This window comes from Nylanderia fulva, unplaced genomic scaffold (assembly GCF_048542155.1).
Source record: "Nylanderia fulva isolate GAGA-0341 unplaced genomic scaffold, ASM4854215v1 Scaffold2, whole genome shotgun sequence".
In the NCBI taxonomy this organism is placed as follows: Eukaryota; Metazoa; Arthropoda; class Insecta; order Hymenoptera; family Formicidae; genus Nylanderia; species Nylanderia fulva.
This window is the reverse complement of record NW_028190263.1, coordinates 7184827-7212179: the sequence shown is the minus strand read 5'-3', so window position 1 is coordinate 7212179 and position 27353 is coordinate 7184827. Positions and strand designations below refer to the sequence as shown.

General features: G+C 32.0%; 5 protein-coding genes across 9 annotated transcripts; 3 read left to right on the top strand and 2 right to left on the bottom strand.

Moving 5' to 3' along the window:
• Positions 1–342: 342 nt before the first annotated feature.
• On the top strand, positions 343–2743 carry LOC114942883 (lymphokine-activated killer T-cell-originated protein kinase). Its single transcript, XM_029318357.2, has 5 exons — positions 343–569; positions 703–936; positions 1013–1309; positions 1484–1702; positions 1804–2743. Exons 1-5 carry the CDS (start codon positions 449–451, stop codon positions 1959–1961), a joined length of 1029 nt encoding a protein of 342 aa, XP_029174190.1. The 5' UTR covers positions 343–448; the 3' UTR covers positions 1962–2743.
• LOC114942884 (syntaxin-1B) lies at positions 1483–9059 on the bottom strand. Of its 3 annotated transcripts, XM_085482109.1 has the most exons (9): positions 8674–9059; positions 8120–8215; positions 7961–8054; positions 7814–7888; positions 2855–3052; positions 2682–2755; positions 2471–2608; positions 2243–2353; positions 1483–2166 (listed from the first exon to the last, which is right to left on the bottom strand). In XM_085482109.1, exons 1-9 carry the CDS (start codon positions 8704–8706, stop codon positions 2092–2094), a joined length of 894 nt encoding a protein of 297 aa, XP_085338235.1. In that variant the 5' UTR covers positions 8707–9059; the 3' UTR covers positions 1483–2091. The 3 variants fall into 3 exon arrangements, with proteins under 3 accessions (XP_085338235.1, XP_029174191.2, XP_085338236.1); XM_029318358.2 differs by lacking the exon at positions 7814–7888; XM_085482110.1 differs by lacking the exon at positions 8674–9059 and having other exon boundaries at positions 7961–8076; positions 8120–8184.
• On the top strand, positions 3428–8783 carry LOC114942882 (condensin-2 complex subunit D3). Its single transcript, XM_029318356.2, has 2 exons — positions 3428–7246; positions 7348–8783. Exons 1-2 carry the CDS (start codon positions 3726–3728, stop codon positions 7739–7741), a joined length of 3915 nt encoding a protein of 1304 aa, XP_029174189.1. The 5' UTR covers positions 3428–3725; the 3' UTR covers positions 7742–8783.
• Positions 9060–9905: 846 nt separating the features above from the next.
• Positions 9906–24703, bottom strand: LOC114942951 (uncharacterized). 3 transcript variants are annotated; one of them, XM_029318450.2, is made up of 8 exons: positions 24333–24703; positions 21482–21592; positions 19972–20070; positions 12768–12866; positions 12591–12689; positions 11989–12186; positions 11823–11918; positions 9906–11499 (listed from the first exon to the last, which is right to left on the bottom strand). In XM_029318450.2, the coding sequence occupies exons 1-8, from the start codon at positions 24342–24344 to the stop codon at positions 11302–11304; spliced, it is 912 nt and encodes a 303-aa protein (XP_029174283.1). In that variant the 5' UTR covers positions 24345–24703; the 3' UTR covers positions 9906–11301. The 3 variants fall into 3 exon arrangements, with proteins under 3 accessions (XP_029174283.1, XP_029174284.1, XP_029174285.1); XM_029318451.2 differs by having other exon boundaries at positions 21482–21589; XM_029318452.2 differs by lacking the exon at positions 11823–11918.
• Positions 24704–25128: 425 nt separating this feature from the next.
• Positions 25129–26155, top strand: RpS21 (ribosomal protein S21). The gene is made up of 4 exons (XM_029318412.2): positions 25129–25210; positions 25308–25370; positions 25723–25858; positions 26042–26155. Exons 2-4 carry the CDS (start codon positions 25321–25323, stop codon positions 26105–26107), a joined length of 252 nt encoding a protein of 83 aa, XP_029174245.1. The 5' UTR covers positions 25129–25210; positions 25308–25320; the 3' UTR covers positions 26108–26155.
• The last annotated feature ends 1198 nt before the right edge of the window (positions 26156–27353 follow it).

The following is a 27353-nucleotide window of genomic DNA, read 5'->3' as shown; positions in this document are numbered from 1 at the left end:
TGTCACCTGTCACTAGAGTTTCCCGCGCATGCGCATCCAATCAGCTGCCGAGGAGAAGAATCGATCGTTCTGCTCTTCAACTTTGAATTAAAAAATATATAAATATTATGTAATATAATATTTAAAATAATAAAATAAATAAATAATATTATTATTATATATTATATAATATTGATTTTATCGATTCAGAAATTCCAAATTCAATCACTATTCTATTTTTATTTTTTCTTTTAAAAAGGAGAAAGAGCACAAAGTGCAGAAAGTGCAATTAAAAATAGCTAGATGTACTGTTGCGTCCAATCGTATTCGTCGCAAGGCACGCTTGCGCAGTTCGATAAAATTTAAATTATTTGAAAGTCGGTTATATGAAACGTTTATTTTATTATACGCACGTTTCGCTCGCTTTTCCCTTTCAGTCTTTCTTTCAGCTTTTTTTCGTTCCGTTCAAATGGCTGAATTCAGTACACCACCGAGAGTAAAATCCAAAGGCAAAACGGATAATTCCGAGTTAAATACTCCTATAAAAATACCAGCATCGCCTTTCTTGCAGCAGATAGGCTATGGCACAGGTGCTTATTTTCAAAACATACTTTTACCATTATATAAGTCAAACTATTGAGATATTTATATTATAATTATTTAGATTATAAATAATAATTAATCACTATTATAGATAATATAAACACATTTTCTTTTATTCAGGTGTTGCTGTATACATGATGCAAAGATCACCCAAAGTAGGCTCTATACGTTCACCTTGGGCAGTAAAGAAATGGATAAAGGGAAGAAACAACGAAATAAACAATAAGCGCCTTCAATTAGAGGCAGATGTTCTGCGACAATTGAATCATCCCAACATTGTCGGTTTCAGAGCCTTTACTAAAGGATTAGATGGAAAGCCGTGCTTGGCTATGGAAGCATTGGAAATGTCGCTTGGTATTGATAAATTTGACCAATTTGTATATTTTATTATTTATATGTTTGCATTAATATTGATTGCTTTATAAATTAGGTGACATGATAGAGGAAAGAATAGACCGTTTGGGGGATGAACCATTCCCAGCTAAGAACATTATGAGAGTTGGTTTTGAAATTGCGAAAGGATTGAAGTATTTACATCACACGGCATACATATTACATGGAGATATAAAAAGTTGGAATATCTTGGTGTCTGATGATTTCAATGTAGTTAAATTGTGTGATTTTGGGACTGCTTTACCACTGACAGAATCTTTAGAATTAGACTCATCCAAAGGAAATTTTTCTTATGTTGGGACACAATGTTGGAATCCTCCTGAAATTATTTTTGGTATATGTTTGTTATTTAATTACATGTTTCAATTCTTAATATTTCAAAATTATGTATAAAATTTTTAATTCATAGTTTTTGTTCCAAATCATAATTAATTCAAAATTTGAGTATCAGAATTTACTTTTTAATTTGCAATTATATAATCTCCTAATAAAAAAAAATATCTTGCAGAAGATGGATCAGTGACGAATGCTGCTGATATTTGGACATATGGCCTTACTCTTTGGGAAATGATATCTTTGTCAATACCTCACACTGATGAACTTGATGAATCTTTTAACGCGTCACTCACAGAGACAGATTTGACAGATAATCAGCTTGATGATTCTAATTTGGCTATGGAAAATATTTTCCCTAAAGAAGTAATGTCACGTGCATCCAGTAAATATGGTAAGTAGTGTATACGATTTTAAATATCTTTTTTTTATCATATAATTACTATAATTTATAATTAGATTGAATGATAGATTAAATTAAAAATTAATCTTTAGGCACACGTCCAGCTTTACCTGCCATTGACTTAGGCAAAGAATATGAGAAAATACTTGAAGTATTTTTCATATGTACTACAGCTAATTATAAATTAAGACCGAGCGCGAAAGCACTCGTAAATTACTTCGAAAAATGCGCCAGTAATAAGAAAAAATAATTGATATTATTTATATTCGAATTATATTCATTATATAACAGATGCACAATGTGCACAAAATGTTTTTTTTATTCACATAATTTACACATTATAAATGTTAGCAAAAAATTCTATGAGATATTTTTTTATTTTACAATGATATAATGATAAATAAAAGAAAAATTATTATTATTAGACTTACAATAATTGCAATCTTCAACTTTCGCTGTAAAAAAACAATTGCAATTATTATGTCTTCATAAAATAAAGTAAAATCCTAAGATAAATATCTAATAGTATACCTTTCTGTATCTCTGGCTTTTTATTTCTGTTTTTTTCAATTGGCTACGTCCGCCATCGATGTTATCCGTCGTTTTATTGGCAAAATATTCTATATTACTGATTTGTTCCCCCTATAAAAAAATTTTTATTTTTTTATATTTCTACATTGTATACATTTCACATTTTTATGTTACATTGTTAGTACTTTATACATATGATTTTATTACTAAACAGAAAGAAGTACTCACTTGTTTCTCCACTAAAAATGCAATTTCTGCAAACATGTCTCTGACTTCTAGCAGAGATTTTTCCAATTTTAAAACATCGTTATGTCTGCTCTTTATATCTGATAATTGTTGTTTTGCAATTTCGCTGTCTTCTAAAATCTACATTATATCATATTAATGTATAAAGATACAAAATTTAAAAATACTATTACATGATAAGTTAAATATTTACATTGTCAACAAATAAACTGGTTTCTTGTGCATCCAGCATATGATCCAATTCCTCGCTTGTAACTTGGCGTCTCACTAAATTTGAATTGATAATAATTATATAAATGTATTTATAAATATATATTTATATATACATATTTTTTTTAAGAAAAAACATTTTTAATAAGTACACACTTAACGAACGTTGCTGCTGCAAGAGCAAGAGACATTTATCATGATATTTTAACAAAGACACATTATAATCTTCCATAATTTCAGAAAATAATTGCAGCATAGTTGTATATTGCAATATTTTAATTCTTGTATATATAGATCCATTTTGCGCTGTAGTTATAGTCAAACTGTCGGACGCGGTAATATCTTTTCCCAAATCTGGAAATAATAATTAATTATAAAAGAAATATACAAATACAAGTACACATAGTTAAATGAAACTATTGTATAAGTAAAAACAAATCTAAATAAAAGCATATCATATTCAAATTTTATATACATATTAAATATTTATAATAAAATATAATTATATATATATATATATATATGTATATAATTTATATAAATATTTAATTTATTTTAACATATAATTGTTTAGTAAAATACAAAACATTGTATAAAGTTTAAATAAATTTTATATAATATATATACATATATTTACATATATATACATATATGTATATACATATATATGATATGTATAATATGAGCAGCTATGCACATGATTGGTAACCAATCATTGATTACGCAGTTTCCCGCTTCTACATGGACGCTATCGTTCGTCTCGTGGATCCTGTCGTGACAAACGCAATGTTTTACGATGAATTCTCCGCGACATCGGCTGGTCCAAGTGTACCGAAAAGGCAGGACCGTAAAATGATCGTCGATATACGAATGCGAAAACGATAACCCACAAGCCCTCCGAATATCTATAAGTTATCACGACGATAAGCTAAGGTTATATTTACGTCTGCGAGAGCCGCACGCGGGAGAAAATGATAACGATTTGACATTTTGAGCGCAATTTAAAATCACACATTTCTCTCTCGCGATGGAATCGTTGCGCGTACTTCATAATTTCAGGCTCGACGACCTCGACGCGGACTGGATCAGGTCAGTCTGGGAGGCGGAGTTCTTGACTTATCATGAACCACCCGAGGAGTATCTCGAGCACCTGGAGAGCGGCGACGCGAAGCGAGCGTTGCACGAGAGTCGTCGTGCCCTGGAGGGCTGGATCGTCGACAACGAACACGAGCGCGAAAGCTCCGAATACTCCTGGCAAGCCCTGATGAGCTTAAGTATCAACGTACGCGGTCTGCTCGCCACGCTGGGTTACATAATGAAGACTGGTCAATGTAAGACTGACAGAGATTCCAGACAGGGTTGTCTGGAAGCCACAAGATTGTATATTATGCTTCTCACAGTACCTGGTAGCAATGCATTCGGAATTTATCACCCCAATTTGTACCAGAGAGCGATAAGAACCTTGAAGATGTCGGATGACTTGGTATTCCCTTCTGTCAAAAAGGGCAGCAAGAACAATGTGATAAATTCCAGTGTTGAGGATAAATCGACGAACTGTTATGTTATGTTGGACTCGGAGAAGCTGAAGCTCGTGAAAGAATTAAATAAGATTGTTTGCGATCTTGTTACAATGTTAAAGTCATTTCGGTTCAAGGAGCACGCAGAGTCCTTGGACGTTACCATACACATGCTGTTGGATATTACAAGACTGGAGATGTATATTAAGTCTTGTAATAATTATGGATTGACAACTTTGTCCAAAAGTGCGTTTGTAGGCTTGCAAGAATTATGCAGTAACAATCATGGCACTGTCGCCATAATTATAATGTCAATAGTGCAGTACATGTTACCTGATCTGTTATTTCATCACACAAATGTGCAACCAAAATGTATTATTATCGTGCATGAGGCAGTTATGAACTTTTTAAAGAGTTTATTGAAAATACATGAGACAGAAACAGTACAGGCAGTTGTCACTTTAATACATCAGTTGATGGTGAAATGTCCAGAAAGAGCGGAGGGACGCCAAAAACAAGCAACTGTTGTAATAAGACTGTTAAATATATGTAACGAAGACCTTACTACAAGCGTTTTTAAAGATATAATATTATTTTCACACAATAATAAAATATCTTATAGATTATTTGCACAAGAAATCATAGGAAAACTCTTGACAGAATCTTCTTTATCCAACAATAGTCTAAACAAAGACATGACAATGAAGATGAGAAGAATCCTAGTAGCTGTTGTGTCATCCCGTTGTATGGATCAATCAATCTTGGTAAGAGGAAAAGCTCTGGCTACACTTGCTTCGTTTTCAGATTGTAGCAGTGATGCTGATCAGACGATTCTTGAAAGGATATTTAAGGACTCAGTCTCGGATAAACCGTTTCCTACGCTTGAAGAGTTGGAGAGAGCGCTTTCCCAGGACACCGATCCATTACCAGGATCACATACTGTTGTTACGATGCTATTGGAAAGAGTTAGCGACGAGCGCGCGCTGGTTCAACGAAGCGCTCTGAAGATTCTGAGGAATTTGTCCATTATGTTCCCACCGCTTACAGACAGAATGATGCATGTGATAAGCGATCGTTGCAAGGATCCCACCTTGACTGTCCGTCAATTCGCGGTACACGTTCTTTCAGAGCTTTTAGAACAATTCCCTCACAATTTGAGTCTCCTCGACAAATGGACACAAGCTGTAGTGCCGCAGATATACGATATAGAAGCTAAGGTACAAGAAAAGGTGTTGGAATGTTTGGGAAACGTGTTGCTGAACAGGATAAAGAAAGCCTCTACGTATACTCCAGATGCTGCGAATAATCTGCCATGGAGAGTGCTGGAGAAATTGAGTAACTTGAGAATGAGGAAGCACTTGTCGAAGGCTTGCGGCCTGTGGATCAAAAACGGAGTTGTCAACAACTCTATGATAATTAAATTACAGTCGCATATCGATACGGATAATAACATAGGCGCGTGGATCCTGTTAGCAGCTCTAGCTGAAAATATGACTATTCCGACCATAGATAAATATATCGCAGATTATAAGGAGATTATCCAGAAGAACGACTATCATGCCAGCTTGGTTTTGCACGTTTTGAGACACGCCTGGTCTGTTTTAGACCGCGATTGCCTCGAAGATCTCCATCAGCATCTCTACAAATGTGTCAGCCGCTTCGAGATCACGTTCAACTTGATCAGCATTTGCCTGGACATCCTGAGCGCCGTACTACAATATTTGTATGCCGAGAAGAGCAGCCAGTTGATGGAAACGAATATGCTGGAATTAATGAAACTGTCAGAGATGGAGATTCAAGATTCGATGGAAGGAAGACTGGATGGAAGTAATAATCTTACGCAAGAGACACTTCAAGTAAGGGCTATATGTACGTTGGGTCACGCGTCGCTTTTGTGCACCAACAGGATTTCGTCGTCAACTCTACGAGCTCTGGAACGATTGCTGCTACGATGGGAATCGTTACCGGAGGCTGCGAAAGAGACCAAGAATCTGCAGGCATCCGCGGTGGTCATCCTTTGTCAGCAGGCGCTGAGAGATCGCGAGATCGCGAAGAAAATTACACCGATACTGGGCAATTTGATGCGTCAGGAAACAAATTCGGATTCACCAGTCAAGTTCGCGGTGAAGATAAACGCCGCGAAAGCATTAGCTGACATTTGTGTGAGATTCACCGATCTGGTGGAGCCATATTTGCCTGACATGTGCATCAGCATGAAGGATTCGAATTCCAAAGTGAGGGAAGCCATAGTCGTGATATTCATTCAACTGCTGCTGGAGGACTTCATCAAGCTGAAGGGACCATTTTTCTTTCATATATTAACGATGCTGTCTGATACTGATGACACGATACGTGAGCTGACGATCTTCCTGGTGGAAGAGAAACTCCTAGTGAAGAATAAGACTTTAATTTCCAAGCAGTTCCTCGAGAGTATATATCATTACAACCATTATCGGTCCCGTAATGTGTTCTGCGGTCACAGAATGAGCGAGCGAGAGAAGAAACTGTTGACTCTACCTGGAAGAGTGAATCAAGATAAGCGTAATGCTATTTATGAATTCATGCTGGAACATTTGGATGCGTCAGCGAAACTTACATTAATTAAGAAGTTAACTAAAAATATACTTGGCGAAATATGTGATCATGATACCATCGACATTATGACGGAGGAGGGAGAGTGTGTCTTGAAGGATACAGTGTTCATAATTGGTAATAACCGTCTGCAACTATCCCTCGGCGAGAAGCAAAAGGATGATGCGGCGGCGGAGCTCGATGAAGCTTCTCCTAATTCTTCTACGCCAAATAATAACGCGGCGAATGCCAACGTGGTGGCGATGAAGAAACACAATTTAGACAATTTATTACCTATGTTAATTGTGCTGAAGAAGAAACTCACCGCAATGAAGTCCCGCCTGGAAGATGATGTGGAGAGTCTGCTATTCAGGATCTACTCGGAATACGACGAAGAGCATTTGCTTGGGGTGTTAAATGAGTATCCTGAATTGGAGAAAGAAATGAATCTTTATCAACGGTATGTATATCCTATAAATGAATTTATAGCTCTTCTTTTCATATTCTATACATATATATTTAATTCTTCAAAAATGTACATGATGTAATGTAATGTTTCAGGAAATTGAGGGACAAAACCGTTTCAGAAAGCGATAATGATAGGAACGCCAATTCATCATTTAATATAAGTCACAGCGATAATTCGAAATTAGTGGATCTATGCAAGCAATCGACACCCAAAATTATACTTCACCGTCTTTCACCTTCAACGATAATGCATTACAAGGACAGAGATCGACAAGAAAGAAGATCGGTCGATTCTGACATAAATTCAATGATATATTTAGATAGATTGTCAATACAAACGCCACCTCCAGAGCCGAATCTTGTTTCCAGTACTCCTGTGTCGATTAAAAAATCGTATTCTAGAGATTCTTCCACGCCAAGATTACATAGATCCTCGAACGAGCGAGAACTACCGGAATTTAAACGGCGTAAGTATTGTGAGAAATAGAATGAGTAATTTCGTTGTTGATACGAACGTCCAAAATTGTCTAGGAATTATTTCACGTACAAATCAACCTACCTCGTAATTTTCGCTGCACGCGAAAAGCTGTCTGTGAAATCGTACACGTTCGTGTTTCCAGTTCTTTTTGTATGTCTGCAAATGTGTATGCATGTGTATATTGTGTACATAATTTATAGATTCATACTATTATTTTTAGCCACTTACCTTTGTTCGTGTGCGACAGAATATTATTGTGCAAATTCTTTACGATAGTAGTATTTTCGTCTAAAAGATGGATCAGCGTACGTATTTCCTCGGCCTGTGTCAAAAACGGTGCATATCTTTATTTAATAAGCATGCGATCTCGATAGTATTTATACGTACTTCATCGAGCAATTCTTTCAGCTTTTTATTTTGGGCTATTTGAAGATGTACTTCCTGTAAGAACCCTCTGGCAAAGGTGCTACTGTTACTTCGGCTCTGGAGAAATTAGTATATTATTTTTTTAATAATTTCGTAAACTGCCCATTTAAGGGCTACTTTTAACAAACTTCAATTAATTTAATCTATAAATTCAGACTGGCAGAATTGCTTAAAAATCTAGCTATGAAATTCGTGGTTCCAAATCTGTTTTCTTGTTGCAAGCAATAGAAAATTAATAATAATTTTATATATTAACAAAATACTATAAATATTGTTTCATAAATTAATCGCCGATTGCATGTTAATCAGAGTTTATATAGAAATGTTATGTAAATAACATGAGAAAGAATCGTAATGGATTCTGATTTTAAAGCGAAACTTTCTTAGTCATGATTTTATTTGTACACATAATTATTTATGCATGACCGCATTGTTTGAAACAATGTACACACTTGATCAGCTCAAATTCTTCTTTTCTAGAATAGTTTCTAATAGTTTATAGAAATAGTACTAACGGCACGTAAATCGGGCATACGATCACGAACCATGATGAGGATTCCTTAAGACTATCGGTACAAAACTGATAATTTTGTGAGCGAAATACATGTGATGTATGATGTATGTATTTTCGTTATCTTTCTTATCAGCGACACTGTGGATATCGCATAAAATCCATCCTACTCATGTCAGTTCACTTTTGTAACTCGTAATCAAATGTATCGGCGACGAAGTATTCCGTCACAAGTGTGACTTCTTTGAATTGCGTGGCACGCTTCTGGAGTAAAGTACAGTGTCATAGGTGGAAGATACTTTGCATCTGAAATGAAAATAGGAAATGGGCACTTGACAGCTGTGCACTGCAAGGCCGATGATTAAAGCAATCACAATTGCGCATGTTTCTATAACTTATTAATTTCTTAATTCATCAGACAAAGTAATATATAATAATATATACTGATCGTAAAAATTTCGTTTAAGTAAAAATTAAGAGGAAAAAAAATGAATGTTACTAGTTTCGAAATAATTTTTGTTCAAGATAAGATAATCATTATATTGACTTCTCTTAAACAGAAATTTACTTCTTCTTTTCATAAAGATAGCATAATAATTATATTTAAAATAAAACTTGATAATATATATATTTATATATAAAACGACATATTTTTGACATTGATTGCAATGAAAAACTGCCAATTATTTATTTCTGTTATAAAAATAACTTATCAAATTATTTATACTTATAATGTGCATATATCATTTAATGAGAATGCTGTGAAATTAAAATAAAGTTAAGATAATATTTAATTATCATTCATGTCAATCCACATTAGATTATATATTTTTTGCGTTCTATTTTTTGTTTTATTTAATAGACATAAGTGAAAAATGGAAATTAATAGAAATAAAATTAAGTTAATCGTAAAGCAAAAAATCAACTTTCTGAATTATTAATTAAAAAGTCAAATAGATTGTATTATTAATTAAAAATATGAACATAATTCGCATAAAATCCAGATTTTTGTTATAGTATCATAATCATAGAATTAATAAAAATTATTAATTTTATTCAAGTATGTTTCGCCTGTAAATGTAATCAGTTTATATTCAATTTATGTCCATGTGCTATGTGAATTATTCTGTGATAAATACAATAAAATAAGATAATATTAACATAACAATAATTATATAAATTTATGTAATAAATGCGCATAATATATTTCTCGTGAAGGAACAATAATATAAATACTACTTTATAACGTAATATATTTGTAATGTACATAACTTTATATATTATTAGTAACGATTACTTTCTTTATAAAGTTATTTATTAATTTTTTTCGTTAACAATAACAATAATTATAACTAATGAACCGAGTGTTAGGAAGACGGGAAGAGTACTTATTACTTCCCCATAAAGCTAAAATTATTACAAAATATTTGAATATTGAAGTGTTTAAGTATCACACTTTATTGTGACTTATTTCATTTATTATTTATTTATATATATTATTTTTATTCATAAGAAATTTATTGATTTATTTTTAATTGAAAATATAAATGCGCTGAACTGTTTCAGTTTTTCGCAGAACATTGTTCAGTGTGCATTGTTCAGTGTCAGTATTTTAATAAAATTATAAACAAATAACGATTACAATCTTATCGTTTTGCACATCCCTTGTTATCTAATATAAGATAGATTTTAAAAGATCTGCAGAATAGAACAATAGAAAAAATATGTATTTCAAGGCAAATCATTCAGTCTTAGAAACTTATCAGTTTCGAGAAATCTCGACATCACTTCTCTGTAATTATGCTCTAGACAAACGTTGAATTTTTATAACATAAGATTATAACTAATAAGTTCGGAAAATCTATGATATATATTTTAACACATGCGTTTATATTGCGAAATACAAAAAGAAACAGATCTATTATCTTTCAGGCGTTTATAACATTTTGGCTATACTATATTTACAGTAGAAAAATGTATTAAAATATTTTTACCGGGATATTTACCACAGAATGGAACGGTATTATGATTATATACACTCTCTATAATAGATCTGTTCGTTTTAATTGCACTTTTTAAATTATTCTTTCTGTACTTAAAATCAAATTGGCATATATTCAGGAAAAAGAGCAATTAAAATAAACAGACCCACTCTCTAATAAAGACGGATTTCTGATTACAGTCTCTATTGATATAACCGACCTACTTGTGCTTGTCAGCGTATTCACTACGTGAAATTGTTAAATTTCCTGTCATCGCATCCTTCGCGTATTTAATGATCGTCATTAATATCACTTATGTAATACAGAGCAGTGTACGAAAAAGTAGCTCAGTTTTATTTTTAGTGTCAATAAGAGTTTCATTAACAATAAAAGAACAAATATACGCTCGTGCGCGTATCCTTTTCTCCACATATGATAACAGAGATATTCTTTAATAAAATATATATAACGAAATAATAAAATAATTTTCCAAATATAACATTATATAAGGATTCTCTTATCAGTAATAAAACTCTTATGGAGATCGACTATTTTTTTTCTCGCATCGCTCTATCTGGTGCCCCTACATCCTGTTTAGAAATTGATTTGAGCCGAATGATATCTCGAGATTCTCGATAGAAATAATATCATTAACAGGATGCGGTTCGCACTCTCACTTTATCCCTTAGGTAATTGGCGACCTGCGTCTGCGAGTGCCTGACAGCTAGCTGAAGTGGCGTGATGCCCTCCTGATTTACGAGCAACGGATCAGCCCCAGCTCCTACAAGTTGCCTCGCGACTGTCATGTGTCCCGTCAAGGCTGCAGCGTGCAGTGCACTTTCGCCATTCTTAAAACGATAAAAAATTTCAGTCATTTCTTGCATATAATATGATTTCTACGTAGAGTTAGATATATATATATATATATATATATATATTATATAAAATTATATATAGCATAATTATTATATAATATATATTATATGGTATATCAAATTTTTATACTATGTATAGTAGAGATCTCTCATTTTTTATCTCACGCACATGTAAAATTGTTTTTAATTGCAGAATTTTAAATCGTTTAAAATAGGCTGTCGTCGGTAAGGTAAGACTGCTTTGCAAAATTGCTTCGTTAATTTTTTTTTCCTTTGATACTCGTGCTGAGACTTACAGGAAGTACACCGAGCGAGGGACGATATTTGAGCAGCTCGCCAATGACGGCCGTGTGACCTTTATGGGCAGCTTTGAAAAGCGGAGTTGCGCCGTCCTGCAAGAATAGATGGTTCGCGGTGACACAACACGGTTGTTTGCCAAATTATGGAAAACGCAGGACTTACGTGTCTAGTGGCGTCGACCTTGGCGCCGGCCTTTAACAGCCTCCTGACGACGTGGTCGTGTCCCATCTGCGACGCGATCCAGAGAGGCGTGGCGCCATCCGTCCTCGCTGCGTCCGTCTTCGCCCCGCGCTCCAGGAGGACCTCCAGAATACGAAGATGACCGTTCTGGGCAGCGATAAACAGTGCCGTGGCGCCGTCCTAATAAACCGTAATTAATTCTTAAAACGTTTGCATATTAATGTCACACTGAGAATATATACATAGTACGTTTTCGATCGAATTGGAACGTTCTTTTTTGGCGATAGACTTCAATTTTATAAACTCTTATGGAACACATATATGCATAAAGAGCGATTTAACTTGTCGGAGAGATTCGCAACTCGACTCGAGAGAAATTTATATTCGATAAAATAATTATTTACCTCTAGAAATCTTCGCTCGTAAAGATATATAGATCTTGAAATTATTAGAGACATAATTGATGAGTTTAATGGAGCTTGACGAAAATAAATTATTGCTCCGCTAAATGTCATTTTCTCTCGTACGCTTAATGAGTATAAAGTTCTGTCGGGATATAGGGAGATAAAATTCCGCTCTCTTACTTTCATGTGAGCGTTCGGACTGGCACCTCTCTCTATTAAACCCTCCACAACGTCCAGATGACCGTATTGGCATGCAACGAAGAGCGGCGTGCCCCCGTCCTGAAATCCACGTGGAATACATTAGCGTGTTTAAAGAGCAGCGAGATCTCGCTTACACACTGACGCTTTTTTACTTACTATACTACATGAATCCACGATCGCGCCATGTTCCAAAAGTAGATTCGCGATGTCCATGTAACCACCCTGGGCGGCGAAAAACAAAGACGTTGTTCCGGTCTGCAAAAACAATGCGATTATTTCATTATATATATGATTATACTGTCATAGATAATGTGCACTTGAGTATCTCAAATATTTTTTTCCAGGTCAATTAATTATTAAAAAAATTATATGAATTTTAAACAGATATATATATATATATATTTTATAATTTTAATAGATTGTTTTTATGATAATTTCTCCGATTTTTCTAATTAAGAATAATTTATTTATTCTATTTTGAATTATAAAAAATTATGAAAATATTTCTATTTGAAATAAATCATAATGAATATTTTTCTCTTTTCCTTTTAAAAAGATACTCGAGTTAAGTGGACCATTTCATCCAAGTTCAAGGTAAAATTTACGAGGTCGCGATTTCGTAAGTTTCTATATATATTATCATGCAGATAAACACGATGACAAATGAGTCGAGAGAAGAGGAAAAAGATCGATAATGTAAGTCTTATCTACGAGTTTCTTATAATAGAACATTATTTGTAAATTATTAATTAATTCTCGTCGATCTCGTACACAATAGTGAGACTTTGCAGTTCTTAACTATTGATTTCTACAAAGCATCGTAACGCTGTTTTACAATACAAACGTATGCGGATCTGTGTCCTTCACCTAATTTAAGATAATAGCTAGCGTTATAAAGCGTGACTATCCGCCATGTATAAAGCACATGTCGTGATCGGGCGCGAAGCGATAAATTTTCGAAACTTTCATCGATATCGAAATATACAATCGGAGTTTATTTCGAGATACAAGCTTCGAAATTACGTGACGAAGCAATTAGAATCCGGCGCGTTACGCTTTCACGAGGGAAGATAAATTCTCTGAAGAGAGGGGAAAAGGAAGGAATACGATTTCGATCGTATATCCTATATAAGCGCGGAAAAAATAAATTAGAAATGCGGCACGAGATGTTAGTAAATTGCCAAATTTACACGGCGCTATTTCATCAAATAAGCGCAACGAGACTCGACACGCTTTTTGAAAGCAATCTGAAGAAAGAAAATTAAATCACTCTCTTTCTTATTTACACACGTAAAGAGTTCTTAAGGTTCTATTTCTCCAAGTTATCGCACCCAAATTAATTAAGGACTAAATGATGTTTTCAAATTTCTCGTCGTGATATCTCTTTCGCAAAAAGATCTTTGCGATAGAATTCACAAATCTTTTTTTAATAACACATCTTAAAAATTGCATCGAGATTTATATTTATATATAAGATTATATATACAGGGTATATCTAGATAAGTGCGAAAAATTTTAGATGATTCTTTATCAAATTCTTATATCTCCTTCCCTGAGTAGTTACATTTTTTTAAAGAGGGAGGTAAAAGTTTTTAAATATTAATAAATATCCTTTTTATTAGTGGAAAATATCCATCAAGTTTCATTTCTTTAATTTGCCTGAAATTTGAGGAAAAAAAATTAACTTAATTTTTGTTTCTTTAAAAAAAACTCCCCTTAATTTTCGACAAAGAATCTCATCTCCTAAATTTTTTCGCTCTTATTTAGATATACCCCGCATAATATTATCTACATTACTTAAATCTGACTCGAAGAAACTGATACAAACTGCAATGGAGTTCATTTTCCTCTCTACATTTTTATTTTATACGGATTTAATTTCTCTCTACGGGTATTAATTTCTTAACCGCATGATTTATTTCCATGTCCCTTTCGCACAGACATTATATAGGCCTATGCCTAAGTAAATATAGCCCGTCACGAGTAAAATGTACTTTCACTGTCGTAAAGCTTCTCTCGAAGGAGCGACGAACTCTCATACAGCTTTGTCCTGTTTTTCTCCTTCTTCTCTTTTCTCTCTTAAACATTTTTCGAAAACTTTAATTTGCGAGGTGTGGCACATTCTTTTTTCTTTAGTATTAGCATTACTTTTAAGTAGAAAGGAAGAGATTGCAAAATCTCTCTGCGCTTCCTTCCACATTCTTGATCGCACTTATCTTTCGGAGTTCTGCTCTCCTGCGCACTCCGTTTGCAAGGCGCGGTGAACTTTATTTTCCTTTTTTTTTTTGCAAACTTGCAGAGCGGATTCCCCTGTCTGGATATGGGCCGCGCGGGTGCATGCATGCAACGAGCGTGCATGGAGTTACATGTGCCGCGATGCGTGGCGAACAAAACGGGGGACACATATATGTACCTATCCGTTACTAAACCGCAGAAATTCTATAACGCAACCTGTCATGTTTGGCGATAAAAGTCGTGACACGTTTCTTTCGCTCCGACTATCGGTGCAATCATGCGCGAGCAGGAGACGCCCGCGAAAATGTCCTGTCAATTCGAGAAATCGAATCCACGACGTATATATTTGATTTATTATAGCAATTGTTGATTTATTTTTATATTTAAAATATTTGAAAAAAATTTTTTAAATTAGATCAATCGAGGTATTTTCGAAAGTCCAAAAATTCTTTTGATTTGTGTTATTATTTATAAAAAATTATAAGCAATATAAATATGTGAAAAAAATAATGCATATAATCTAAAATATGCATTATTTTTTTAACATATTTATATCGCTTATAATTTTTTATAAATAATAACACAAATCAAAAGAATTTTTGGACTTTCGAAAATACCTCGATCGATCTAATTTAAAAATGTTTTTCAAATGTCTTAAATATGAAAATAAATCAACAATTGCTATAATAAATCAAATATGTGCATCGTGGATTTGATTTCTCGAATAAGAATGAGATTTATACATATCTTCTGTAAATTTTTGTTATACATATATGAGCGTTTTTTATAAGAATAATATAAATATTTGCACAGAGAATTTTTTCTTAGAATTTACCCTGAAAATTATGATAATCATGGGACAGTATATATGATATTGGAAGAATATTATAAGAGTTTCTCTGATTAATATTTACTGATAAACAATAATATCTATTACAATATAAAATATGTTCTATTTTTATTAATATTTTTTCAGAGAAAATTCTATCCGTGCAAAAAATTAATATCAATCAAAAATTAGAACTGATTGTCGAAGAAAAGTCCGACGTGAGATATAAATTGAAGATTCGGTTGCATCCGAGAGATATCTGCTGAATCAGTCATGACATGCGTGCATTATAGCGGTACCACGTTTTTATAGCTTACGAATGCAAATTCCGCCGATTGTTCCATCGGTTGTCGCAAGTGGGACAACAAAAGGTTAAAGTTATTTTCGTTTTGCAAGAGCGCGGAACATCAAGTTCAATTAATTCACCGGAAAAATGATCGAAAGATAATGAGTAATAAATGAGGCGTGACACTCTCGCCGGATGATATTAAACGGCAAATTCGATCGATTATTACACAAATTTGATCGATGCTTTACATTACAGAATCGCTTCAATCAACCCTTCGTTTATGACATAATTGTTGTTGCAGCGCGCGACTACACCTTGTAAGATCTGTAATTTATCAGAGACTGTCAGACGACCTAGCGATGTCATTCACCCTTGTCAGCGTTGTCCATTTTTAGACGATCAATAATCGCGGATAGAGAATTTTTAGATGATACTATCTATTGAAGTTTCTTTTTTAATTTTTCTGCGACAATTGCACATTGAAAATTAAAGTCATATAATAAATGTCAAGTTAATGTGAATAAAAGACCTAATAGAATAATTAAATATTTTATACTTATCCAAATTTTATAAAATATTAATATGTAAGAATTTATAGAAATATATAAAATATATATATAATAAATAAAAAATTATTATTAATATAAAAATATTAATATTAATATACATATTAAACATATAAAAGTATTTAAGTAAAATATACGTTTTGTTAGATTTAATGGTATATTTAATTAATATTAAAATTGCATTTTGCTTCAACTTGAGAAGAAGCATGAAATATTTATTTCCTTGTTACTATGATGTTTTTGATGTTTTATGAATAACATATGACACTTTATGTACCTATATACACACACGTATGATTTTCTAATTTTATTTATATATCTGTGATAGTACATCTGATAGAGAGAAAGAGAGGATTAATACGTTTAATAGATTATAGACATACAGTATCAGCGATAATTCCTGAATTGCCACGTTACCGTTTGTTGCATGTTTTATACGCTATTAGAAACACGCGAACTTGCACGCACGTTATAATATAATGTTATAGTACAAGCTCACGTGTGTTTCATTTAAGCAACCTTGGCATTTCTTTCTGCCTCTATTTTCCATTTAACTCTAATAGCTCGTTTCTCGCCTTGCGAATATTTATATATTATATACAAATCATTAAATATTTATCTCATGTCAAAGTAACGCTTTAAAATCAATACTGAAAGAATTATTAAAATTAAGCTATTAAAGTTCCAAATTTTTTACGGATTTTTTAAATTTGAAAAGAAAAAAAATTTCCACGTTCTTCGCAGATTATAATTTTACGGTTTAATTACTGTTGCTTCTAAACAATTTATTAACAGATTACTCTACGCATTTCTCTACCGAGAAATTAATATGGAAAATCGAAATGAGATACAATTATGCCTGTAAGTAACGGTCTTGAGATTCCAGAATATTAATTTAGAGAGGACCGCGTTTTCCAACCGAGTCGGAAAATGATCCTGGATCCGCTGATTGCATAAGACGACGAATACGTTTAACGGGTTTTTAATCGCAGCGTTTGCGCAATTCTGCTCGTCGTCATCGTTTATTCTCAATCTCAGGATAGCAGTACAAATCATATGATTAACTCCGTCATTGAATGATATACGCATTTATTCGTGTAACATTCGCTCTTTCTAACAATTCTAATCCTCGTTTCTAACAGTATAATCATATCAAACGCGAACGTAGCCGATCATCTAGAATTTATTTTTCTATATTTATTTATACATAAATTGCAAAGATTTTCCCCTTTTTTCATAATAAAAAAAATAATAATTAAAATCTGTCAAATTTCAAAATATTCTGTGTGTATTGAGATTTTCTGCGCCACGCAAAAATAATTAGACTGATTTAGCAAAATTAATATTAAAGAAAAAATCGTGAATTATGAAATACTTCCTAAACTGTCACTCGTTCACTTCTTGTAAGTTGTGCACAGTGCAAGTGTCATTCGGTCGAACGCTTGGCAGTTTTGTCATCGATTTACATACAATGCAGTAATTCTAGATGGCACGAGACATCGAGACAGAAAGAGAGAGGCGTGGGTTTGACGATAAATCTTCACGAGGCACTTAAAATGGAATGCCCGACAGCTTCCTACTTCACGTGACGTGCTATACGACGAGCTTTTTATGTCTCACCCTGGGACTCTTTGCACGCGTTTAAAAAAAGCTTGCATGTGGAATAGTGCCTCCAGGAAGTTTTATCAATTTTATTTCTAGAGGCAATGAAAAAAAATAGATAAAAAAATATTTTTAACAAGAAGGTTGTCAAATTTAAAGTTTCTCTTTAGAAAGGATAGAGTTATCAACTTGAATAAAATTTATATAAATTGAGAATATAAATCTTCTGTGCATGCTATTTAACATTGAAACATTAATATATTTCAATTTAATTTGATTATCAAGATAAGTACTTGATAAATTAGAGAAGTGAAAAAATTATAACGTGCGATTAAATCTTCGTTATGGCAAAACAAATCAACATCAAATTGATCGGAGTTTATTTCACAGTGCTTATTACATGTTATATGTGGTACTGATCTTATTTATTCCGTTCTTTAAGTGCAATTGGCATGTGGATTCAAGACTGCTCAATACCGGTTCTGATAAAAATATCGATGATGATTATATGAAAGAAATGGAATAACGTATAATCCCGAAGACATATAACATTTGTTAATAAAACGTCTTCCTCCCTTTTTCAGCATTATAGATCAAAGATGATAAGTGTGGTAAATGCATCATCATGTCATCACGTTATTACAACTATTTTATAGTTATAACTGTATGTATCATATTTTATAATTATAGATATTTTGCGACAATTAAAATAAGTATTCCGAATTGCAAGCGACGTAGCTCGATGACACGACACTTTCGTAGATGGATTTTTTATGCATAAAGAGTCTTCAGAATATCACTTATCTCATCAATGACTATCTCGTATGATCTTTGTAAGAGATAACCAATGTTTAATATAGATAAATCATTTGATAACACTCGTGTTACAATCAACAACAATAAATAAAATTTAAAAGAATAAAAAAATAATTAAAATATATAAAATATACTTAATAATAATAATTAGTAAATAATTATTAAATTAATCAAAATAAATAATAATAAAAATGACTAGGTACGATGCCTTTTCATAAGCAATATTTCATGTAATAAAGATATAAGAGTTCTCTTATTTATATTACACATATGTAGTATAAAAGGAAGAAGTTATACACACGGAGAGAATTTTCTCTTACAATTAAAATTTACCTTAAAAATCATGGTAATCGTAAGACAATATGATGATACTGCAAGAATTTTATGAGAGTTTGTTGATTAATATTTACTATAATAAAAATATTAATATTTATCACAATAAAATATGTTCGATTAATTTTATTATACATATATTAATATTTTTTATTGTGGTAAATCAGAAAAACTCTTATAAAATTCTGTCAATATCATATTGTCTCACGATTATCATGATTTTCAGGGTAAAAATTTTAAGAGAAAATTCTCTCTGTGCATATTCTCTGTCTTTCTTGTTAATATATGTATATATATATGATCCTACTGAATGAATTTTATAAGAGTTTTTCTGATTAATATTTACCATAATAAAAATATAAATATCTATCATAATAAAATATGTTCGATTAATTTTACTATGTACATATTAATATTTTTTGTTATAATAAATCAGAAAAACTCTTCTAAAATTCTTCTAATACCACATTATTGTCTCACGATTATCATGATTTTCAGGGTAAAAATTTTAAGAGAAAATTCTCTCTGTGAATATATGTATTCTCTTTTTCTTTCTTGCTAATATATATATATATGATTATACAGAATGAGGTGATAGACACGCTTGTGTGCCACTAGCTACACTCGAGGGGAATTTCATTCACTTCTCAGATTGCTTGATAACAACTTTGTTGTAAGGTCAGGACTTACCAGTCTTTTGGCATTAGGATCCGCTCCTTGGTGCAACAGCTCGGTCACGGCGTCGATGTGACCGCCGGCGGCAGCTAAAATCAAAGGTGTCGTGCCATCCTGAAAGAAAATGACCTCATTTGCAAAACTTAACGCTTACTTATACGAAGATTCAATTGGCTACGGAAACTTTCCTCGCGCCGGTGAATGTATGCCGCTGTATGTATTTTCTAATCGATCCTCGTGAGCGTATATATCAAGATATACGCTAAGTGTTCTGAGTCTATTAACACGTCAATTATAGCACGCAGTATGAATATAACGATAATACGTCGCATCTCGTCTGAAGAACAATTATTTCTACAGAAAAGAATATCGTAGCGACGACGAGACATTTTATTCCCGCTTTACTGACGTTTGATCTAAAATATACAATTAAAGATTTCATTATTTTTGTAAATTAAGATCTCATAAAATAAATCTTAAAATTATTTATAATATAAATATATAACAAAATTAATAAAATTATATAATATATAATAAAATAATAACGTAGAAAATTATATATAAAATACATATATAAAATAATAATGTAAAATAATAATATAAATAATAAATAAAATAATAAAAAAGTAACAAAAAATAATAAAATTATATAATAAAAAAGAATAATAAAATAATAAAATTATATATAAGTATGTGCTTCGCGGAATGGTATATTCGATTGGAGAACGGACAGAAAGTCGCAGCAGAAAGTGTTTTTACATGCTTGCCGACTTTAAACAAAATCGCGACTCGATTCGATCCTGACAGTGACACGATTTCTTTCGGATGATGAGCTCGCCGGTAAAAACGCCTCTGGCTTCCAGGTCGAAAAGTGGCACGATTAGTGTCCGCGCGTGATCTAATAAACCACTTTCGAAAAGAGTGTAACGATATACTCGCGCATTGCTCGCTCCTCATCGTTTGCATAATGAGCCGACTGGCAACTAGGAGAGAAAATCGCTGCTTTACGCTCACGAAATAGTCGGTTTATGGTAATACTAAGTTCACCATCTCGCAATCAGAAGCCGCGAGATTCCATCTACTTTATTTCCTACAACATCGCATACGCATTTTTAAAGCGATCTTATACGACTTTGACTGATCAAACCGATATTCAAGTTAATTTAAAAAATTGGGAGATCCAATCAGATACCACGGACCTTCAAAAAGGGGCCAATCTAGTTGCTTTTAAAGAGAATTTATGAAAAAAAATTATGCGTGCATGTTCTAATATATATATACATTTCTAAAGCGATCTCATATGACTTTGACTAATTAAACTGATATACAAATTAATTTAAAAAGTTGGGAGATCCAATCAGACGGGCTCTCAGAAGAGGCCAAACTAGTTGCTTTTGAAGAGAGAATTTATTTCAAAGAAAAAAATTGTGGGGCGCATCACGAGTGTTTTATTTCGACTGTTGCAAAACTTGTCCGATTGTTTAGCAAACTCTTTGAAAAGAATAAAAATATACATGTTACTGACCTTGTCCTTGCAATCAACGTGGACGCGTCCAGAGTCCAATAAAACACGGAGACGTTTAGCATCCCCACGTGCTGCCGCCAAATGCAACTCCACGTCCCAAGGCGATTCCTTCTGAAAAGAAAGAAAACCAGGTTAATCAACATGCTAATGAAATTCCTATTTCCTTGAGCTTACGTAAGATGGGTTACAACTGGGGATAATTACGAGCTGTACAAACGTTCAGGAAGTGTCTAAGTTCGTCAATACGTTCCCTGAATATTTTGTAATCGTTAAAGTAATGATGAATATAAAATTGAACACCCCAATACGATAACGTTATATAACCTTTCTTTTTTATAAAAATCAGAAAAATTCAAATTTATTACTCAATAAAAAATAAATTTAAAATATATAATATATAATAAAATTAATGAAACAACAAAATTATATAATAAATAATAAAATAATAATGTAATCAATAATAAAGTAATATAATAAATAAAATTAATAAAAAAATAAAATATATAATAAAAGTATAATAAAATTATATATAAATGTACTTTATATTTATTGTATCATTCAATCTTGAAAATTATAAGAGAATTTAACACAATTTTTAAACAACTTTAAATTCTTATAAACTTTTCAAGAGATCATTTTAACACATTAATTTGAATTAATCAATTTAGAAATTAATATTTTCAAATTAATAAACTATATTGCATTAATTTTGAAATTATATTATTCAATACATATTTTTATCAAAAATATTTACATAAAACATTTGAATCAATTTCGCATCGAAAATAAGAAGAGAATAAACATTCCTATAAGCACCAGAAACTAATAAACATGTATAGTGGAATAATAATGTAGCCGCACGTAAATATGGATGATGGCTCGTCTAAAGTTCAAATATTCACAAAAATATTTTTAGCATCTTCATAATCTCAAAAAAATGTCCACGATCATGAGATTAATATTTCTCGGCACGTGCTCTTTATTCCATCCATTGAAATTTTCCGCGCAAATATCTTCGCAATTTTTTGACGACGATCGAAATTCGACTCTTGCTTTCGACTATTTACGAGACGATTTTCGAGCGCGAGTTATCTCATAAACAACTTTTAGGAAGCATTGAGAATGTATTTGCGTTGCTCTCGAGAATTGTTTGTGTCGAGTTGTTGAAACCGCGGATTGGAAACTTTCGCTCTGAAATATTTCGAGGAATTCCACGAACGGGAAGAAAATAAATTTGCAAAATTTCAAACGTATATCTAGAACTTTACTCCACACAGTTCACCGATTTCGCGGATTACAAATGTAAAATTGCAGAATGCGTTACCGTTGAGCTATGCTTAATGACGCGGAAAGTCTTATTACCAGGATTTTGCACCGATATATCGTGCACGATAACAAATAGTATCTCCTTCTAAAATGTAGAACGCGAGAGGCGAGTAATCCTGATATCGAGATGCTTTCATTTCAAAAATTTCCATAATGAGATGCAGTGATTAATCTTTGTATAAAATTATTTTTATCTAGAGAGATAAATATATTAAATGTATCTAGAAAAATTAATACAGTTTTATTCAACTATATTCATAAATACCAAGATATTTAGAAAAATGTATAGATATATTTTTGTTTTCAAATTTTCACGATTGTCAACTGCGAATTTATCGACAAGTCTGATATAAATTTTATTATGTAATATCATGTAGATGAAGAATGTAAATTTAACGAACTAAGCTGAGCGATTGCACACATTATTGACATTGCAGCTTTAAACTCTATTCAGTATAATATTCGTTCCATAAAATCTAGTTCATTAATGACATAAGTAGATTAAATTATTCAATTGTTTTTACTTGTGCGATATTCTGATTAAAAATCATCGTAATGTCACATGTTCACGCAGTGCGTTTTATTTTAATCTCATTTTTTGAAAATTATCACAATAAATCAATAATAAAAAATATAATTTAAAAAATAAGAAAAAAAATAAAAAACCGCTATATTCTGTGAAAATATTTGGACGAGGAAATGATTAAGCGGCGCCTCGTGGAGCGACAGCTTTGCCTTTCGTTTTTAATCGCAGGTGCGTCCATTCATCGTCCGAACCAGGAATAACGCGCTAATAAAAGATAAGACGATATATTCCTGCGGTATACATTTAACATACAATGTGTCATTCGCGTTTTACTCGATTAATACGATGATGTCGCACGAGAACGAGAGATAACGATCAAAGTACACATTCGAATCGACAGCGACGTTCTCTCCTCAAGGAAAAATAGTTGACTAGTCGAAAAAAAAATGAACAATGATAAACGATAAAGTGACGACAATTACGAACAAGTGACGTATATTTCAATAATGACGTCTAATTCTTGTTTTATCATTAAGAAGTTTGATTAAATTTATATAGATTCGAAATTAGTAATAAATAATATATATATATATATGTATATATATATATATATATATATATATATATGTATATAATATATATATATATATAAATATTTTACTGTGAATCACTTGGGACTGCCAAATAATATATTAACGTAACATGCATATGCTAGCTGCTAAATTTAATTTAGAATACACGGAGGAAAATAAAAAATGTTCAGGTAGCAATAAAAGTATAGTTATTTTTTAATGTTCAATTTAATTAATTACTATTGCTATCTGGGAATGCATTTTTATCCTTCTTGCCTGCCGTATCTGATCAGCAAAACGAGGCATAAATATGCACTATACAACTTTTTATCGAGATAAATATGCGGAGATCGAGATGCTAAAAGGGAGAAGTGGAAATCTCGCGACCCTGTATAAATCGCGAGCCTCGACGCTCTTCGACACTCACCTTCATGGACATGTTGGATCCGCGTTGCGTTACCGATGATCAATCAGCTCGTCGCTCTTTCGCGCGAAAAACGCACAGGACGCATCGCTCGTGCCCGATCGTACGTAGTACAATGCATAACAACAGGCGTACGATGACGGTTCGCTCGCGCGTACAAGCGAAACACAAACACGATCTATACGGCGCGCGGCGCGCTCCGCTACTGAACGCGATCCTCTACCGCGGTCCGTTTTGTAGCACCCGCACTCCGCTGCTCGCCTCGCCGAGGTATCGCTGATCTCGAGTCGCACGCGACGCCGAGCGTCGTCGTTCCCCGGACGACGTCATCCAGCCGTCCCGTCCCCGCGAACTGCTCCGATTGAACTGCGCGTAGAAACCTACCACGAGTTACCACGAATACCCACGTGATGGCAGCACCGTCCGGTGTTTTGCCATAGAGCATGAAAATATTATAGAGAGGAAACTTACTATTATTTCTTTCTTTAATTTTTAATATAATAATATATAATAATAAATATATAATAAACCAATATAATATAAAATAAAATAAATTTATATAATAATATAATTAAAAAAATTAAATATACAATTAAATTAAATTAATATAATATAAAAAATAATATTAATATAACAAAATAATATTAATATAATATATATAAATCTTTAATAAAAAATAAATAAATAATGAGTGAAAAATAAGAGATGGATTAATAAATTTTCATTCATCATTTAATTTAATTAAACTCAAAATATATCTCTAATTTTATTTAAAAATTGTTTTTGAATCTTACCGCCACGATGAGGTATGAGGTCTCGTCAGTCATCGAATGTATCCGGTCTTTTCGTTCGGTTGCCATTTTGAGAGAGTTACGCCGACTGTAAGCGAAAAATATTTATTAAATAATACGACACAGTAGTATTTTTTCTGCGTAAAGAAAGGATATATTAATTGCCTGTATTACGATATTATTTCAGAATATTATAAAAAATGGAGAACGACTTGGGAACTCTTGTCGACTTGTACATCCCACGAAAATGGTAAGACACGTGTATATTTTGGATTATGAATAAATTTTTTATAAGGAAATATTAATGTGTGAAATTTTGTATTGAAATATATATATATACTTAATCGCAATTGATCATAATCGCACTTTTCTTTAATATTTAAGATCGATTTTAAAACGTAGTAAATTGCAATTTGCAATCTATAAAGTAAGGTTAAATACATTAAATTACAGTATCAAATTTCCCAGAAATTTAGTCTTTTTATACCATCTATACATAAAATAAAGTAGATATGTCTGTAAGAAAACAAAAATTAAAAAGATTGTAAAAGTGCATAAAGTTTACCTTGAAAAATACATTTGAAGGTATTTCTGTGTTGCAGCTCTGCGAGCAATCGCATCATCCATGCCAAGGATCATGCATCGATACAGTTGACATTGGCTGATGTTGATCCAGAAACTGGACGCATGACTGATACTCATAAAATGTATGCAATCTGTGGAGCAATCCGTCGTATGGTATGTACAAATGATTTTTGTACATGTACACATACATAATGAATTAATAGTATTCCTTCCGCAAATATTTTTCATTCTTAACTAATATACAGATTACATAAAATCATGATATTGCTATTGTTACAATATTGATATAACAGTCTCTTAACATAACAAAATCTTATGTTGAACTTATATTTACAGGGTGAATCAGATGATTGTTTAGTGCGATTGACAAAGAAAGATGGGCTTTTACCGAAGAATTTTTAATATAAATTATGTGACCAATTTTCAATAAACATAAAAAAAAGATTCTTATTATGTTTTTCTTGAACTTATTATGTTTTTCCCTTGTAACTCCGTTTACATGCATTGTTATAAAATTTACTTATTTTTTTTACAAAGTTAATATAAAAGTTATTTCAAAAATAGTGGTTTTATAGAAATTGAATTTGTAAATATTACTTGAATAATTGTTAATATTTATCAAAAATAATAACATTTAAAAAAAAAATATATCCATTATACATCCCACTGGAAATAATAAATTTATATAATTGAAAAAAATTTATTAGCTATCAAAACTTCAAATATATAAAGAGGTTTCTCCAGAAATTATGATGTGAATTTTTAAACTATATGCAAACTTTTAGACTTGATTTTTCTCATTTAAATGAGACAAATCATTGTCTCCATGGATGTACATTGTATATAATATATATGATATTTATTTAATATTTTTATACATACAGTACAGGTATGAAATATCTATATACACATATAATACATTGATATAATAAGACATTTCCGTATATGTCAAATGCTATATTATCGTTCGCGAATCACGTTTGTAAAATTATGTTTGTGTGAATATATTCTCCGGTTATATAAAAATAAAAATTATCACTAAAGTATATGTATAATCATGTTGTGCCATGTACAATTGGAATTGGCTATTCTTAATGAATTTGTAATCGATCAAACTCTATCTTACATAAAAATCCATTCTTATCTGATAGAGCAAATCTAAAGCTTTGTTGCCCTGATTGCAAATATTAAAAAAATCTTTTCAAGAAACAAACAGTTCAATATTTTTAGGCAATGTAGTGTACAATGCAATTTGTTATAATTATCATCTAAAATTTTTCATATTAATTTATTTCATATTATTATTTTAGATACGCATATTAGCTTTAAAGTTGAATAGCCTAAAAAAAACTTCTAATTATATCACAAAGTTCAAATTTAGAAAAACTTTTTCCAATTAAGTAATTTTTCTTTTTCTCATATAAGTTCCTAAATTTATACACTGAATATAATTGGAAAATCATAAATCCTAACTGTGAAATTTTTTATAAATAAATCAAATTTGTATTGGAAGGCAACAATTAGAATTCTCAAATAATACTGCATATCAAAATTGCATTATCCTCAAGTATGCAGATTAATTTTTATTATTATTTACGTATATTGTTTATAGAATAATTTTTGAGATATATATTTTTAATTGCATATA